At 41.6% G+C, this 19,797-nt stretch overlaps 1 protein-coding gene across 5 annotated transcripts in view; it reads right to left on the bottom strand.

Annotated features, from left to right (window-relative positions):
• SEMA3D (semaphorin 3D) overlaps positions 1-10,296 on the bottom strand; it is a 147,335-nt gene extending 137,039 nt beyond the window's left edge. Inside the window, exon 1 of one of the 5 annotated variants that reach the window (XM_030014225.2) lies at positions 10,154-10,296. Coding sequence is in view for 3 of the 5 variants with exons in the window: in XM_041123965.1 (XP_040979899.1) it covers positions 9,632-9,933 (302 nt within the window). In the remaining 2 variants the exon portion in view is untranslated. Of the gene's footprint in view, positions 1-3,645; positions 3,684-9,333; positions 9,423-9,631; positions 10,022-10,153 lie in introns of those variants that run through there. The other 4 variants (XM_041123965.1, XM_030014223.2, XM_030014227.2 and 1 more) reach the window with 4 other exon arrangements.
• Positions 10,297-19,797: the final 9,501 nt, after the last annotated feature.

Raw genomic sequence — 19,797 nt, 5'->3', positions numbered from 1 at the left:
TCTAGCTAGGAGAGACCAAGCCCTTGTGCCATACATAGGAGATGCTGGCAGCCAGCACAGACCCAGCACAATGGAAAAAACAGGGATAAACCACACAGAATCTCACCTTGGGTGTTACACTAAATATGACAATTTCATTCTTTCTTTTTTTTTTTTCTCTTGCTTTGAAAACAGATGTATGGGATTAAGAGAGACAAACTCCCTGCACTGTTTGCTGTATGTACCTCCTGCTTTTCTGTCAGGCTGTTACAGAAACGGGCATTGGAGCTCTCAGCAGTGTTTTGTGCCTAAGTACTTATTCTTCATCCTTACACATCAATGTACAACAGCAACAAATTGAGAAAAAAACCCCAACCCTTCCATCACTGTAAGAGCCAAAGCACAATAATTCATCTATCAGCAAGTAGCCAGGATTTGATTTTAAGCACCATTGAGGAGATCAATGTCTGTTTTATGGGTTTCATAACAGTGTTTGTGTTGCCATTTAGGAGAGCAATGAGCTGTAGCAAAATCACAGGAAGCAAAGGACACAAGAGCTTCAGGCTCATGAGGACAGCATAATAATTGATCTGTACTTAAAAGTGTAAATCTCTTTAGGAAAAAAAAAAAACAAACCAAAAAAACCCCTAAAAAACAAAAGCCAGATATATGAATTTTCAGAGGAATACTGTAAGAAGATCAGTCTACCATTTCCACCGCCACATATATTTTATTTTGTGAGTTTAATCAATCTTCAGCCTAAGGAGTCTATAATGATTTTATCTAAAGGTGAAAAATCTTCCCATGCAAAAAATCCTTCAGTGTCACTGAAAGTTGCACAGGTTGTCAGGGTGTTATATTGGGAAAGATATTTCTTTGCCATAGATTCATTTTTTACTTTTTTCAAGCTGAGGCAGCTTTATGAGATAATATATGTCTGCTTTTTGTAGATTTCACTAGAGGACTATAAACATCGAGTCATAACTCCAGAACAAATCTGTACACTGCAAATGATATTACCCAGGACACTCATTTTAAAAAGATAGACAGCACAGAGCAGCAGAGGAAAATGCACCTTTTCTTCTAGAAAGAGGACCTAAAAGACCCTTAAGCCTGAGCAATGTTAGTAACTCTCTTAGATGCATCAATTCTCTCACTTTTTCCTCAGTTAAGTAGAACTGACATTCCAAAATTTACATCCAGTTAGCTTTTCCTTAAAGCCTTTAAAACTTTGAGTTCAATTTACAAAATAATAAATTGAGTCTTAAAATAAAAAACGTGGATTTCATCAAGTCTGAGAAAACCTCAGTTCCGACAACATTATATATTGCAGAAGACATCAGATCAACAGACCACAATGATTCAGGCAGTAGTTATGTAAAGCATCCTTGTCTATTAAAATTGTTTTAGCCAAAAGATCAGATTAATAAAGATTTATGATCTTAGCTGCCTCTTCAGTCAGTCAGGTTAGGCATTAGAGACCAGTATAAAACCTGTCTTCTGCTGTCACCAGGCTTTGCGTGTAGCCAAACCTGCTTAACGACACATCCCCCATGGCACCTGGGCCAGCGGGTGCACACACAAGGTCGTGATTATTGCAAACTGTTCAGTGCCTGTGCTGTTCCAGAGCAGGCACTGCTCTGCCCACCTTACTTGCAAAGCCAGGGTGGGCTCCAAGCGTGCCCACTTCTCCCACAGACTGAAACCAGAAGATCTACCTCTCGCAACACCTTTTATCCTGCAGCCCCAAGGTTAGTGCACTCCTTCAGAACAGGTAGGATCGGACTCCCAATGACTCATTCAATACTGTAGTTCAGTATCAAATAGGAAATATCAACACCGATACCAAAGCATTAACTGGAACAGGTCCAGTAATCTTACGCCTGAAAAGTGATGCTCTAACCCCACCGAGCCACAGTCCCTTTCTGTTGGGCCTTTGGTAACGGAGCACTCGCAACAAAGTGGAACCGTGGTGGCTGAGAAAGCCGCGCTCCCAAGCACCGGCAACACCACCGCTCAGACACGCGCTTGAAAAACTGCACTTCCAGGTCATCTCGGGCAAGAGCAGGCAGCTGAACCACTGAAATATATGCTAGAGATTTTTTTTTTTTTTAATTTATTTTAACTTTTATTTTATTTTTAAATTTTGACACAAGGACTGACCATATGTAGATACCTATCTGCTGGGAGAGCTCATGGCTGAGGATCCCAAATGAATTTAGGCAGTTAAATATGCAGCTCAGGGCCTAAGCTGCAGAGTGCTTCTCCTAACTTTCTGCAAGCTGGCTTACACAGCCTTTCCTCATGACTTGTGCCTTTTGGGGATCCCACCACAATCACCCAGTCAGTGCACAAGAAGTGATAGCACTTGCTCAGTACTTCAGTCTCTAGCTTCTCCTTACAACTCTTGTCCCCAAGTGCTTTCAGTGTATACCACTAACTTAAATCTCTGCTTTTTCTCTTTCAGCTTTTAGAGCTGCTCATTTCTTCTAAAGACATAGGACTGCCCTTAGCTATTACAAATCACTCTACTAATTTCAGTTATGCATCTCTGATTTACACCAACTGAAAACACAGCTTGTTATATCTTGATTTTTTTGGAACATAACAACTGTTGTGTGCTACCATCATTCCCATGGACACCGTCCACTTCCTCGGTGCAGCAGTTTTACCTACAAGCTGTAGCAGTTTGCCCCTCAGCTCCAGAGTACATCATATTAATGGGACATGTACAGTGGCTTGTGCTAAATTAAACCCCACCCATCTGTGGATGGTTTGCCCGTCATTAATGATCATTATGAAACTCCTCACCCAGGACTACTTTTGCAGGATCCCGTTCAGGAAGTATACCTTATTAACTTAAAACTCTGAAACGAAGACATGAAGATTTAAAGATCCATTGACAAAAAACACTCCTTACAAAAAAATGGTATTACATTTCAGCTTTAGGAAGGTGATAGACATAATAAGGATATCTGCTTTTATTAGCTCCCCCTTTATTCTTGGATTTCTGTTCCTTTCAGTTGACCTGTTTCTACAAATTAATGACTTTTAAAATATTTTGCTCTTAGATAGCAAACTCAATGACACCAACTGTCTTCATTATTCATGTGCTGAGATACATGAAGATCAGGTAAAAATTGGTATGCCTGCTCCCTAGATGAAAAAAAAAACCCTGAATTATGTTTTCTTCTTCTTGATAAATTTGTGTTTCTGCATAGTATTTCTTGCAGATTTTTTTTTTCTTTCTTTTGAAGAGGAGAGTTCTGCTCCAGTTGAAACACAAAGGCTTAGAGTCTCTGACTCAAAGTATCACATGGCTCAATGGATCCAAGAATTCCAGATTTGTTCATGTGGAGACTTTGTGCCTCTAAAAAATCCTCTAACTTCCTTATAATATACCTCCCCAGAATAAAGTGGATTCCTTGAAGCTGCATTGTTCAGAAATTAATCTGCTAAACTAAAGAGGTCACAGGAACTAAAAGTCAGGTTAATTCAATGTAGTTAATTTATTGAGGCATTAGGCCAAATTTGCTATTTGTCTTGCACAATAGGGGATCTCATAATGCCATTACAAATTCAACTTTGCCCTGACGTTTATATCATTCAACAACAGAAAAACAGGCTGAGACCTCTGTTCATTCTATGAAAGAAAAATTTTGTTACCTGCCTTCTTGAGGAAGCCACATCTCTTAGTCTTCTGTGCTTGCTGACTCCTGCCCTACGCTGTGGTTGAAAGTGGGTTTTGTTTTTTTGTTTAATTGGATACATCACTGGTGCTAAACACAAGAGGACTTTCATTTTTAACTAGGACCTCCTGATGCTACTGCAGTATAACTAATAAATTAATAAGAACTTCTCTGAATGACAAAAGGTCCGCTGCTTGAAACTAATGCCTATACAAACAGGAGTAATAAATCATGACTACCCATATCTTATTCATGCTTCCTACTAAAAACAAGATTTTGAGAAATACGGAAGGCAGATACAAACAAATTTGTTCCTGTGTCTCCTCTGATTTCTATTAAACTACAACGGATCTTCAGAGATGCAACGTGATCACACTGTTAGTAGGACATACTGTAGTAGCTTTAAAGATTTATTTATGTCCTTAAGAAAGGTTTTCAGGCACCTGCTTAAAAAAGAAAATAAGTCATGAAATTAAGTAAATGATTAGTATTTTATATGCAGGTGGGACATACCTTTCAGAAGTCAGAGAATGGATATAGGAATGTTACATCTTGCGAAGGCACAGATTATAAAGAAAGTCAGAAAAATAGTGCAGAGAACCTTAAAGTTAAGGCTGGTTCTTTCTGTAAATCTTGAAGAAAAGGAATTGCAATTGCAGCACTCTATCACTATTTGTCCTTGCCCTTCATTTTATTTCCTTCTCTCAAAGTGTAGCTGTTTAGCTTTTTTGATACCAAACGATGTTTTAGACAGTTTTCCTTTATTACACTATTCTAAAGCCTTTTAGTATAAGTCTTCATAAAACCACACATATGTGTGTTATAAAATTACAGAGAATAAGTTCCATATGAAAAATTCATTATATTTCTTCTTACTATTTTTTAGCAGAGATTCTGACATTAAGCATGAGAGCAACAGACATTGTTTTAATTCTTCGTTGTGGAAGGGAAAAAAAAAATCAATTTTTGCTTTTGGTTGAGAAAGAATTTTTTACATACTCCCTCTTTGCAGTCTTTCCCTTGCAAAACCAGAAAAGGATTTTAGATGGACAAAAAGTAACCACAATTATATGGAGTGTGTCATTGATAGATTCCAGGGGAATATAACGAGCTAGGTAGGCACATACCATTAGATATAGCTGTTCAAAATGTTAAAATTCTAGCCAAGATTAGGCTGGAATATTTGGCCACATCAGCCTTCAGGACTGCACTTAACTTTTAAAAGAGTTGATCTCACTCTAGATGTAGCCTTTAGGAAAGTACCTCTTTCAAAAGAGCACTTTATGCAGCAGTCTATCTTTAAATATGTGCTCTAAGTCCCTTAAAGTCACTAAGTACAGATAGACTGAGAACAGGCACAAGTCTTTCTTTTCATGACAGCCTTAGTTTTGTATAACTTTCAGTTAATCCTAGGCTTTCTGTTACCAGTGCTTTTAGTCCTGAGTTATGCTGGTGCAAGATGAGATCAGACTCAGGGCTGCAGTGCCTTCAGGATTTTTGGAAGGGGTCATTCCAGGAAAAGCAGTAACTTCTCTCTTCCCCATCCCCTTGGAAAAAAATAAATAAGAAAACAACAGCAAAAACTCAGCATATCATTGGAGTATGCTCAGATGTTACAGACAGAACTTCTTAGCCTCTCTTCTTCTGCATGACATCTGCTTCCTGCAAGTCTCCTGATTCACTGACCAACTAGATTAGAAACGGTTTAATTATGGATATTTGTTTTACTTTTAAACTGACCACATTAAAAGAAAAAGGTCACACGACTGTTCTTTCTGTTTATAATAACACAGGAAGAAAAATAAGCAGAGATGTACAAAAAGGATCCGCGTTACTGAAAGCTGAGTAATATATACAGTGTGAAATTGATGCAGTGCTGAAGGTCCTCATGAGTTACAGGACTCCATACACATATAAGCTCCAGAGCATGAATTTGTCTTTAGCCATATATATCCTGAACCCTTTAGGATTCGTCCTGCAAATTAAGGTTGCAAATAAATGCCTCTAATGTACTGTGTTTAGTATGACCAGTGAAGCTGGCTATTAGGTAAACTTAGGTACCAGCAGAGCTCTGAACATTAATCATATTTTCCAGTTATGTTGCGGGGAAGTGCAATGATCTAGTTAAGGCCCATATAATGTTCTAGGCTTAAATACCACACCTATCACTCTGATAGTCAAATTGAGTCAATGATTCAACCCAGATGGGAATCCAGGTTCTTCTTGGCTTACTGTTATCTGTTCTGCCCATTAGGCTACATGACTTCCATAAATTATTTTGCAGTTCCCGTTAAAAGAAAATAAATCCACATGATGCTAAATGCTGCCTCCCAGCTGTAATGCAAACTGGAATTTTGGACCACAGCACTGCTCCCTGACTCATCCTGGATCCCCTCCATGTGACGTTGGATCCATCTAAGCTGGGGAGAGTAGAATAAAAGTGCCTTTTTTTTTTTGCCTTTTTTTTTTTTTTTTTATCACCCACTGTCAGATAACACGTGGATGTTCACGCAGCATGTCTCCAGGATGTGAAAAATAACAACACTAGAGAGGGGCCTTTCTGGATACACAAGGATAGAAAGGAGAAGATAAAAGGACTAAAGATTTATACAGGGATAATTTAAGCACTGACTCATTGCCATTGCTAAGTTTATAAAATACATAAAACCCAGACAGAAATGTTGGGGCAGGGGGGAGACTGTGTTAAGAAGTACAACAGAGGTGCAGCACTATAATAAAGATAAAAATAGCACAGCCTTTTAGCAAAAATTTGCTTCACGCATAGTTTGAATACAGCTACCACACTTCACGTCTCACGGGCATGGCTTTACTATGAGCTTCTCTGTTGCTTGTTTGTAGCTGGAGAATATCCAGAAAGCAAGGAAAACAAACACATCACACGTTCGGTGCGTCTATTTGATTTAACGACACTTAGCATGCACCTTAAGCATTTTCCATGGGTTAAAAAGACAATGGGCCAAATATAGCTCTGGCTATCCCGCAGGCTGCCTTGCCAGGAGAGCGCGGTGGGAAAGCCTGCTTAACCAGCGTCGAAGGATTCCCTCATGTAGCAAACCTCAAAGAGTAGAGAGGTGGCTCAGTGGCCAATTCCAGCACCAGGGGTTTTAGCCAAAGAAATGACGGCATGTGCTGGGAATTCAGCTGATTCCCAGCTGATGAATCAGCCTCTCCGCAGCCACAGGTAACCGGTACGTCTACATTGCAGTGGTGCACAGTGAGGAGACACCTGAGATTGCAACTTGTGTATTTTTAACAGCCAAAAGAAAAATGAGAGAAAAAAGCAAAACAGGGATTCAAAAAGAATCCAGAAATACATCATTATTTTGACCACCCTAAGCTGACAGCATGCTCACAGAGTGACTGTGAATGATTATGACCTTCTGCAGATTAAACTGTAAAGATCCTGACTGCGTGGGACACTTGCACCTCCACTTGTTCTACGACAGAACGTGGAAAGAGATGCTGAGTATATCCCTTCTGCTAGGACCAAAATAGGGACAGGTTTTGTTGGGAGTGTTTAATTCTTTGGCTTCACTTTCTACATCTTGGTGTTTACAGTGCTGATTTACTTAACTATCATTATTTAATCTCTGAGTAATAATGATGCAGTACCCTCAAACACTTTAAAGGGCTCTTTCCCAATGAACAACATCTATTTCCATTTAATATTCTAGCTTAATTAATTTTTTTTTTCCTAGGGCCTTCTTTCATTTAATTCAATTGCAAAATCCCAGCAGAATTTCAAGGGTACAGTATAATTTGCATAATGAACACAGTGGTATCTACAGTGAAAACATCACCTCTCAGAAAAAAAGAAAAATAAAATAAAATTAAGCAGTAGAGTAAGATCAGGGATATTACAGTGTTTTGGAAGGTCGGCTGATGGCACAACCTGCAGTTGGAGAGAAGAAGGTGGAGGCTGGTACTTGGGAGTGGGGTCCAAAAGAGGTACCACTCTTCTGGGGATCTGACCACCCACTACCCACCGAGCCACAGCTGAGGGCAGGAATACAACTCAAAATTATATCTTCCTGAGATTTAGTCACCTTACTCAGCACTACTGGAAGGCACTTCTCTCTTCCTGGCATTATTGTCCTGGAAGCATTTTACACCAGCTCTTATAACTGCAATCATTCTTATATTTTGAGACGCGGCAGAGGATACTGGTGAAGGTTCTATTTCCATTTCTGGTTAAAGCACTCCATGGGCAGAGCCCACACACTGGCTGTGGGAGACTTTGGCTCAAAACGTTTCTGCCTGGTTTGGAACACATCTCTCTGTGCTTCAGCACTGCACCTAGCGGGGATCCACTCTCATCACCGTACCTGGAGAATCCCTGTTGGATTGATCCAGTGGTAAGAAGAGGGAAAGTAAATTTAGTTCCTGGATCTCCGGCTAGTCTGGATGTCTAAGCCAAAATAAAGTTCAAATAAAAGTGAAGCCAGGCTGCTCAGCCCGATCAAGGCTGAAATGCTTCTATTTATGAAGCACCTCAGAGCAGGACTTGTCTTGGAAACTTTAAGAAAAAGAGGTGTGGCACCTGCAGAATTTGGGTACCTCTGTTTGACAGCAGGATGACAATTATGGATTAAAACCCCCAAATTCCTCTTTAAAAAGCTGGTTAGACACCCAGCGTTCTACAGCTTTAGGAAAGACCTTGATGCTGACATACCTTGCAGGTGATGACGAGCAGTGCTTTTCTGGACCAGGCCCATAATAAACTAAACAAACTGATTAAAAGGCAAAGATGAAAATCGCATCAACTGTGCTAATATGGGTTTGAAAAATATTGTTAAGCTGTTGTTCCATACAGTAAATCACCTCTGAATGGTTAACAGTGAAATCAAGTCTCTTTGCCTGTTCCCTAGATCTGCAAGTAAGTAGTAAAAGAAAGTGACATGCTGAAGTTCTTGCAAAGATTCTTGTCTGCATCTTCGTGGCCTCTGTCAGAGCCACAGATGCAGCGATTAGCTGCTGCTTTCTCAGCAAAGTGCTCTCTGCTTACGGTCGGACTGCTGCCCCGTTGATCTCTATTGCTCTTGGGCGAATTTTCCCAATTCAGATAAAAGACAAGCTTTTTGAAAGGAAACATAGGTGGCTGCTTTGTGCTTCTTCAGCGCACAGCCACCAATTACCTAACACGCTCAGGAATGCTTCCTTTCTGGAAGCAACAACTTTCATTTTGTAATAATCACTGCAAAACAAGGAGCTTCACCACCCTCTGTGTTACTGCACGAAGCAAAGTAGAGGTTGTCGGTGTGAGAAGACGAATAACCTCATTTCAGCGAGCACCCCGGGCCAGCCACCAGGTGCTCTGCGGCTCCCAGCCACGGACGCGCTCAGCGGAGTCGCGCCGGTGGCGATTGCCGGAGGACTATGTGGCAAGGAGGGCATTTTGCCACCGCTCCAGCGGGCGACGGTTTCGCTGAAGAGCACGGGCTGCTTGTGCCCACGCTGCCCCTTCCCATCGCCCCGAGACACCTACGCGAAGCAGAAGCGGGCGCACGGCTGCCGGGGCCGAGAGAACCAAACCCCTCTTCCCTCCACCCGCCCCGCTCCCACCTCCCCAGCCTCCCACCCCTGCTCCCCAAAACCGTCGCCTCCTCTCCCCTGACACCCCCCCACACATCCTCCCCAAACCCACCTCCGCCGCTTTCCCCGGGCCAGCGCACCTCCCCGCGGCTTCCCACCTCCGGGATGACGGCAAGGCAGGTGGCCCGGGGACCGCCGCCAGGTGCCGGCCCCCGGCGCCGGCTCCGCGGCAGCCCCGGCGGCTGTCGGGGCAGAGGAGAGCGGAGGGTCCGGGACAAGCAGGGGGGGAACCCCATGCACTTTTCCACCTCCCCCCCCCCCTCCCTTCACCCCGTTCTCCGCGGCGGCGGAAAAGTCCTCCAGCGCCCGGCGGAGAGGCGCGGGGAGACCCCGCGGGGGCTGGCTGGTACCTGCCGGGCGGCCGGAGACGGCGGCGGGGTGCGGGGTGAGGCCGGTGCGGGCCGCCGGGGCCGGTGGCCGGGTTTTTGGAGGCGTTGCGAGCGGGGCGGGCTCCTCCCCGGCGGCGGCGGCGGCGGCGGAGGGTCTCGCTCCTTGTGCGCGGCGTGTCAGCCTTTCCCCTGGCTTCCTTCCCTTCCTCCATCCCCGCCACCCCTTTCCACTCCCTCGCACGCACATGCACACCCCTCCAGCAAATGGGCTGCTTCGGGCGTGCGTGTGCGTGTGGCAGGCACACACACCCACTGCCGCTCATAGCAGGTCACAGCCCCGGCCACCGGGAAACATTAGCTCCGTGAAAAGTAGCGGAGCGCGCTCACAAACACCCGAGCGCACACGCACACAAACACCCGAGCGCACACGCGGGCTGTGGCAGCACTATGCCCACCCTGCGGAGACCGGGCACGGAGGGACCCGCCGCTCACGTACTTTCCCCTGGACCACAGACCTCTCCCGCGCTGCCGGATCACACACACCTGTGAGGTTGCACAGGGGCATCCCACTCTAAGAGAATAAGGCCATCACCCTGCACAGGTGCTGCTCCGGATCGTAATGTCTAAAGCAGCCTCAGGTCCGCTCAGGTTCTTCCCGCAACACATTCCCGCTGGGGCTGAACTGCAGGTCGCTGGCTGGTAGACTGGGAGTGAAAAAAAAAAAAAAAAAAAGCCGGCTCGCCACGCTTACTGATAAGGAGAAAGCAGCTGGGCAGTGGCCCAGAGCTAGGGGTTCGTGCACCTTTAAGAGTAGCACACGTGCAAAATCGTAGCTGCCAGGGGTACATCTGCCTTTGCATTTATTTGTTTTGCCCGTGGAATGTGCTACATCGGTGGTTCTCCAGCTTTCGCATGCTGCAGACCACTTCCTAAGAGAGAATTTCTCTCCTGGACCAACCCACTCCCACACCAAACCCTTCTCTCCAACATATTTCCTTCTGTGGCTGCCCGAGGAAGAGCCTTTCTGCCCACAGGCTGAGAGCCATTGAACACATGGCACAGATAATATCAGACACTTCCAGACAAGACACACTGGGGTTCTTTCAAAAACAGTGTTTCCCTTAGTGAAGAGCTCAGATTGAAAGTCTTCAGCAGGCGACTCTGTTGCAGAACAGACCCTGACTGTTGCTCCCATGAAATAACAGCAGAACCAAAGAACTCCAGAGAAATATATTGGAGTTTCCACCATGTCACCCACCTCAGCAGAACTTCATCCTCACCTACCATTCACAGAGAAGTCAGATGGGTGGTCTGGGCATACAAGACGGGATCTAAATATGGGGTTTTTTTGAAGTTCACCAGAATCCAGCTTCACACCTTTTTATCTAAGTTTTTAAAACATTTTGTTACTACAGTACCAAGCTGATGTTGTTTTTATAAACTCTGCACACACCGATACACAGACTCTACTTGTCTACATGTGTCTTATATTCCCACTAAATAAATGGAGGAATTTGAAGACAGGTTGTTTCACAGTTGCCATTGACTTCTGCTGTTTAAGGCCTTCAAAACAGGATTTTATACCTGATTTTCTACGCTCATTTCATTATCATCAATAAAACTTACCATCGCTTTAATCCCTGGATGGATGGCAGTGTTTCATAAAAATATCATTGTGATCAGTATGATGCAGATTAGAGCCCAGTTTGTGTTTTAAATTGCTGTAGAATGATTCTGGCACTTTACCTTGTTCCCAGATACTCACTGAACATCACAGACACCCTGCTGGTAACTACTTTCTGCACCAGAAACAGCTCAAAAAAAGAAAATGAGGAGCAGGTTGATGGAAGAAAAAGCCCTGTTGATTTTTTAAGCATTCATTAGAACTACAGAATTGGCCTTTGAGGTACCCTGAAAACATGAATCCTGGTCAAAACAAAATGGGCTGAAAAGTACTGCTTGCTTCATGTACTGGAGATGTTTCAGACTCCTGTGAAAAAGAAATCAGTATGAATGTCCCCTTTTCTCATTTGTGGAACCAGTCTGCAGTCTCTGTGAAATGTAAAAGAAATGGGTTTGGAAATGGTTTTATTTTAGTAGCTACTTTTTATTCTTGCAAATCACGAGAACACATATTTTTGGTGGTATAAATAGCAGAAGATTCATCTTTCAAGAATTATAAAAACGAATTTGTGAAATAATTAAGCTCTTCAGTTATTGAAGTGGAAGAAACCAAGAAAAAAGATGCCCTCTTGTGGCTGTTTGCTGAATGAAAACTGAGAAAGTTCATAAAATTTCTGTGCAAACAGCACAGACTGAACATGCCTTTTTGTTCCTTGCTGCTAAGGCTGTAAAACAAGGTTACACAGAGTCATACCATGGACACAGGCTGAGGAGACATCTACCATCTGCACAGTATCATTTTAAATGATCAGTCGATGCATTCCTTGGCATTGTATTTTAAACGACTGTTCAGAAAATCCCAGAGTAGATAAGTACAGCTTTACTGGAAGACATTAGAAGGAATTTTACCTTTCTCAGCGTCTGCATTAATGCTACCTCTCTGAGTGATCTTTTTGGTCAGGACTGCATTTGGCCTTTACACAGTGTTTGAAATGCCCCAAAAGTTATAGGAATTTCTGCCAAATTTACAGAAATTACCTAAATTTTTAACAGGAAGAGAATGGTTCCTTTCAATGTTTTGAAGATGTGATGATTATAATGATGGCGATGAAGATGACATTATTTTTCCTGCAGAAAGGACACTGACTATTGGGTGGAAGAAATATTCAACAGGTTCTTCTAAACATGAATTTGAAAAGTGCTTTTTTTCTCCTTTTTTGCCTTCTTTAGGTAATTTGAAGCTCCCCTAAAACCAAATTCCACACCCAGTGCCCTGGGCAACTGTTCAAATTTCCTGCAAGGCTTAGTGGCTCATAAAAGAGCAGAAGCTGAACATCAGATATCTGCATTTTTCTTTTCTCATTGAACAATAATACAAGCATGAATTAAATGACCAAATAGATCTTTAGCAAATAATTAAAAGTAGGAGGAGAGTTAAGCTGGTTTTGTTACTTTCTATTCCTTTCCTTTTCTGCTTGATCATAAGTCCGCACACTGTCCAGATACTGTAATGCCAAACTGGCATATTTCAGAGAAAACTGTTTTCATCTGAGATAAATTGTCAATGCAGATAGCTGGTCTCTTGGTAAAGGTTGCAGGAGAAACGTGAGACACCAGCATGCTGCCACACTGTAGGCATTTATCTTTATGCTGAGCGCTATTATTCCTTCTGTAAGTAGTGACAGAAATGCCTGCAGCACTCTGCAGTGCAATGGTGTTGCTTAAGTCTCTTAAGGAGAGAGACTGTTTTCCAAATGTAAGGCTAAATTGTACCTAGTGAATCTCTTCCAACTGAACAACTATGCATTTGGTGTCTTTGAGGGCCTTCATGAGAAGAAGATCCTGTAACTCATGTCCAACTTTGAAAATTTTCAAAGGAACCTCCCACTTTCTACTGACAAGCCCAAGAAATTGGGTGTTGACCTACAAACCGGGATGGCCTGAAGTCTGACAGTGCTTATTCCCAGCCACCCCCCCCCCCGCCTCCGCTCCCAGCAGCAGACATGAAAGTGTCAAACATGGAGCAACTTCTGTACCCAGCATGTTAAATCAAGGCACTGAACCCCAGAACCGATTGACTTTCATCTGCTGGATTGTCAGCTGGAGCAGTGAAGGAGCTGCTGCACATGCAGGTCAGGTCCTCATCCACGAGTGGGGAAGCCTTTGTAAGGATGGGGAGGGAGCAATCAGCTGGGGGCAGAAATTGCCTCATCCAGTCAACCTCAAGTGCCTGTATTTGTGACTCAGTGACCAAATGTGCCTCGTTGGGGAGCCCTGGGTCACTAAGTTCCTACAGCTATTGTGCAAGCATAGGGGCAGACTGGGTCCCACACTTGCAATATAGTCAAATTCAGACTCCAACACTGTCCGAGGATCAATATGCTCTGAAGATAGTAGGTGTTATTTCCACTGACAATAATGGGACCTGCACAGATTCATGGGGGACTGTATAGAGGAGAGAATTAAATATACAATGTCACAGATTTACTAAAAGTCAGGTGTTTTAAAGAGGATGAGTAAGAAACAGAATAGTATTAGTAAGATGTTGAGTTGCCACCTTGCAGTCCATCAGAAGGTAAAGGCTCTTTTTCTGCATTCTTCCTGCAATTCGGGTTTTTGCCTTGTCTGAAGGGGAACAGCCAGGGTTTGCCCATTGCCTTGTGCTGATGCAGCTAGGCCGACCTTTGGGGGTCTGCAGAGCAAGGCAAGGGACTCTGCTCACTCCCTCTCCCACCAATTTGGGAAGAGGAGAATCTGTTTTACTCCAGTGTTGGTAATCATAATGCAGCACCTGCCCAGGAGTGCACAGATTTCATGTCTTCTCCCACCCCATAAAGCCAGGGTCAGAATCTGCTCCTTTCTTTTCTTTATGATATAGCTTCGACAGAGCCTTGACATTGCAGTTGTAATCTGATTTATTCATAGCAGTATTTCTTCTCAAATAGGTTTTTGTTTTTTTTCCTTAGGATGAATATATGCAGGTCATCACAGAACCAGGCATCTGTATTGCATCCTTATTACCACCACACACTGTGCTTGAGGAACATGAATTGCAAACACTGACTGAGCCTGCAAACCCTTACTCACAAGGGTTTCTGTAAGACCTTTAATTTTATTTTTTACCCCATCATTCCAAGTTCTACATGATCTAAAGCACTGAAAACAAGAAGTCAGAGCAGAAACAGGAGGTCAAGGTTCCTTCACTTTACCAGTTGGTGAAGAAGCTCAGCATGCACTGTAGATTGCATCAGCACAAATCCTACTGGAGGTTAGAGTGCATGAAGGGAGGCTTTTCTAGCCTCTGTGGCTCACAAATAAGAGCAGATTTCACTTCATTCATTGCTATAAGATGTAAGAGATAATCTATCTCCACTGAGTTGATGTTCAAAAAAAAAAAAAAGAGACAAAGGGAAACTTTTAGGAAAGGTGCAGAGAAATGTCTAAGATATTACTTAAAGGGGGACAAACCCTTCCTTAAAAGTATTAGCTAAAATAGAATATCCATATTTGTCTTGCTGCCAAATTCCTGGTTAATTATCAAAACTTAGACATGAAGGATCTGATCCTGAATGAATGACTGAACATGTTCAAACTCCATTGGAGTTCACAATGTTTAACTTTGTTCAGCACATCACAGGGTTAGGTACAAATCAAGCAATGTCTCATCCCAGGTACCTTCTTGTCACTATTCAGTCCCTGTTCTCTCATAACTTCAACTGTCTCATGAAACACCTACAATTTCCACTGACTTTAGTTCAAGCTTTGATGCACGGTGCATGTGGGATCTGGCCCAAATATGATTAGAAGAATAAAAAATTTATCTGCAGATCATGGTTGGGATATGAACTCAGTATCTACAAAATAAATAGTATGACAAGAAAAAAATTGTTGTATTTCCACGTACCTCCTGGATAGGAAAGGAAAGCAACCCCTGAGAGCCCACAGTTCTATGTATTTTATGAGTCAGACAAGAAATTAATTTCCATAAAAAATTAACTGAATTTCATTTTCCTGCTTTGTAAAAATTATACTTCTATATTTCTGAGGAAGGACATTTCTACCTCCTGTTTCTACTTCCAATGAAACCAGTGGTTGAACTAATTGGTTTAAGGCATTATCCTGCTCTTGCTGAATGGCAGCAACTGCTGTAATGATTTATTGACTTCAGCACCAGCAGGGGAGGGTTAGAATAAAATCAGCTCTGAGCTGTGTTCAGAGAACTCCAGTTCCCCTCAGCAGTGGCTGTAGCAATAATAACCCCCCCCTCATTTTAATAAAACATGAGTGCTATTACAAGAAATGGTTCCATGTATTTTCTTATCTAAGAACACAGGATATCTAGTTCTGTTTATCCTTAGCATGAACAAATCTGTGTGAATGCCTGAAAGTCGCTTTTTTCTAGTGAAAATATGTACTTGTGGTTAACAGAAGACAAATATCCAAGCAATGGTTCTATAGATAGAAATGTTCTTTCTGGCTCTAAAAGATAGCTTTGTGCAAAACACACCCTATTTATTATTTATTCTTGGATATTTTTGTTTCCTACCCAATTTAGGGCAAACCTTAACTCTAGGTGATCACTTTGCAAGCAAAATAGTGTTAAATGGAACCACATGCCTTAATGATTTACAGCATACATTATGTGGGCTCATGTTCACTGTCCTCGATAATTAGCTATTTTGGGTGTATTAAAAGATTGTCTCTCTTAAACTGTAAACTTTAAATTTGTTATAGCTTCATCAGTGAGAACAGATTGTTGTTAGTAGCTTAAGATAATATACAACTGGCCAAGTCAGTACAAAATTACTCTGGAAGATGGGAGTTATCAGCACTGTCAGAAGGCTGAAAACAGAAACTTGGTATAGTGCGTTTGTTTACATGCTCCCTCTGTCCTGTGTTAGTATTCTGTTTAAATCCTTTCACGAAATACCTGTGCAACAGGTTTGAAGGAAATGGACTCTTAACTTGAAGATCGCCCCATCATTTCTAATACAGACAGGCATATATTCATGGAAGTTGAGGATTTGGGGAGCTCTGGAGGGAAACTTCAAAGGTTTAAGTCTGGGTTTCTCTGTACAAGAAACCTAGCCTAGCCAAAAGAGGTTAGTGATGCATCTAAATCCCAGTGAATGGAAGCCAAATCCCAAAAGCTTAGCAAAATCCCTGCACCATACATCATCATATTTTGAGTATCTTGACAATCCACAGTGAGCTACATTTCGAATTAGAATTGTATTTTGTGGGGAGCTGTTGGGAAAACACCAGTACTACTTTGTTGTCGTCTTTTGCTTCACAATTCAATGGCACTTTTTACAGGAGCACAACTCACTCTTGCCCATATGGTCAGGTGTAGATTTAAAGCAGATGAACTGGTTTCTGTGGGAGCTGTAGCCCCCTCACCCCATTATCGTGGTTCTGGTCCGTATGATGAAGTGAGTCCTTCTTGTGTGCTACTCCCATTTACATCATAGCTGCACCCAGGTTTGATTGTACTATAGCATCTCTATGGCCTTTAGGCTACCACCTTTCTACTCAGAGGAGGCATCAGTCATTACCAATATATGCTTTAGACTAAAGAAAGTGATGAATATTACACTGATTGGTTCTCTCCACAAGTAGCTCATTTGACTGGTGCACAGATTCCAGGCTTTTTAATCGTAGAGGCTCCTTATACAGTCAATAGAGAATGATGCCAATATCCCTCTATGATGATGCATGCCACTGTTTAAAAAAAAAAAAAAAAAAACTTCAGACAAGGAACACAACTTCTTCCTTAGTCCTTTCTATATCTCTCCTTTGACTGCAGAGGGAGCCTACATATCTACTTCTAAATGTCTAATGTTAAGTAAGTGAAACCCACCCTGAAGTAGTACAGCTGAAGCCAACGTAATTACATACAAAGTGTTTTCAGGATCAAGTCCAGAGGTTATTGAGGACTCTGTTGTGAAAGGTGCTATTCATCTCAGCATTATAACCTGGAAACAGTGACCACATGTTGGTGTTTCTTGTTGAACAAAATTACCTTCAGAGTCTGACAGAAAGATATTTTATTCAAACTAAACAAACAGATTTTTAATTAATTTTGTTTATGTCTCCTTTCAGTACAAATCATTTATTCGGGTTTATACTAGGTTTAATTCAGTTTACATCAGCAACATTTCTAGATGTGGCTCTGCCTGGCCGCCATTCAGTCTTCAGGGCTATGGCTTAAAAAATTCAAAAAAATAAAAAAAAAGAAAAACAAACTAATAAGTTTAGCATCATTGAAACCACATGCATCTATAGAAAATGCTTATATATTCAGTGGCTGTATCAGATGAGAAGACTCTTAACTTGAACTCAAACTTGAAGGATCCCAGCGCATTCCGGAGGCAGCATTTGATACTGCGGTTTGGGTAGATATCTTCTGTCCTAGCAAACTGCAGATATGAAGTGTGCTGTATAGATTGGTTTGGTTAGCTGGCTTTTAATATTTTCTCTTTCAAACTTTCTCCTTTCAGTTAATGAGGGCTTTTGCCATTGATTGCAATGAGAGCAGAGCCTGAGGCCATAGAAAAGAAGCTGCAGCAAGTGAATGCTTCTGAAAACAGGCTTGCACACCAAGTGTATTTGTATGTGGAAAGTTGCTGTACCTACCAAGATAATGCATAGCTCCAGGTGCTTTCAGTTCACAAAGAAACATAGGCAAAAGTAGCAAAAAAGGAAAACAGTGCTTTAGATTAAAAAGGAAGACTGCAATTTTTGCAAATCAGGTACTTTTTGAGAGTTTTGTTCAGCATAGAAAAAAATTATCAGTTTAATTTTGCCACAATTTAATATTGATTAGATTGGCGGTAGAAAAAAAATTGATAATAAGCTTAACTAATACCTTCTCTTACTGATACCAATAGACTTATTTCCATAATTCATTATTATTTATTATTTTTTGCAGTCTAAGCTACTTAACAGCTGCACATTATTGTCAGTCAGATGAGAAAACTTAGTTTGTATAGAGAAAGACTTTAAGGCCAAAACTATGATTTGATCATTTATCTCTGACCTGACACAGGAATTTCAGTGGATGATCGCTGAGCTCAACCTTCAACCTCAGGCTGAGCTAGAACAGATACATAAGAAAAAATGCCAATCCTGAGCTAAGTAACTAGAAGGAAGAGAAAACCCTGGAGAAATTGTTCCAATGGCTAATAACCATGATCATTACCAAGATGACTGATTTTTAAAGTAGTGTTAGAGCAAACCACATTGTAGCAGTATGTTTCATCATCCTGATTTTTGGAAGGCAAAGGTACAACAGCAAATTATTTTGGCAGGTTAAGGTCTCTGAACACATGAGACCCTGTAGACCATTTACGAGACATTAATGTATTGTCGGCAAAACCGAAAAACAGAGCAGATCCAGATGTATGTTAGGGAACTCCAGGTTATGTCTAAACAGTACTAATAGTACCTGATATACTTCTGAGTTTACCTGGGAGTATTTACATCTATCCTATATTTGGATGTCAAAAGGGATCAAAGAATCCCACTGTGCTATTGGTGAAGATATTTGTTGAGACAGACAAAAAAACCATGATTAAAAATCTGGCCTTCAATAGAAAATAATAAAACACATATAAAAAAGAATGAGGGAAACAAATGAAGTGATTGTTCACAATAGAAGCATCTGCAAGGTCATAAAGAGCTCAAATATATATCCAAACTGTAACTTATGTGACTGAGGGACACAGACTGATCCAGCTTCCTACATTCTTCCAAGATATATGTTGTAACAGTGAGGACTACTGCCAGAATCACTCTGTATTAGAGCACCCTTTTTCCAGAGGAGACCAAAAAATAAAATAGAGGATTAATTCATTAGATAAGGCATTTAAAAAAAATACTGGTGAAAATACACTTTTGTTCCCTCACTTCCTATTATTCAGTTTGTGACCTCTTTTCTTCTGTTCCTCTCTTTGGGATATTCCTTGGTCATGCAGAAAGCTCAACCATGCCAGTATGAGGCAAAAGTAAGGCATTAATTATGATGCAGTCACCTGAGACTACCAATTAGTCCAAGAAGGGAAATAGACACCTCCAAAAAATATGTGATCCTGTTCTAGAGAGGTCAGATGACTTTTTCTTTGGAGGAGCCCCACAAAGGAAACCTATGGTGACTAGTTCATTTTCAGAACTTTAATCTTCAGATATGTAAAATCAGGTGAGATGACTCTCACCCATAACTAACCCACAGGTGACCTTTTTATGTATACTGCCATTCTTCTTATCATTTTTGATAGCCAGTTTCTAGTTTCTGATTAAAATCAGGTGTAGCCTAGGAAAAGAATGAATTTGCCTGTGCATTTGTATAACATCTGATAAACAGATCTAACTCTTTCCAAAGTCTTTTAGTTATGGTATCAATATTTATGTTTTACATGCATCTAAGTGAAAGCAGATTGAACTGACAGCTGCTTTGAAGAACAGAGAGGAAATTTTCACCTGCATATTTTACTGGCGTGAGAAAGTTTAAAGGCAGTGTGTGCCTTTGCTGATTAATATTGGGTTCAATTCTTTCATTTACATAA

Source organism: Aquila chrysaetos, chromosome 5 (assembly GCF_900496995.4).
Source record: "Aquila chrysaetos chrysaetos chromosome 5, bAquChr1.4, whole genome shotgun sequence".
NCBI classification, from domain to species: domain Eukaryota; kingdom Metazoa; phylum Chordata; class Aves; order Accipitriformes; family Accipitridae; genus Aquila; species Aquila chrysaetos.
The sequence above is the reverse complement of the archived record's forward strand: the minus strand, read 5'-3'. Positions and strand labels throughout refer to the sequence as shown.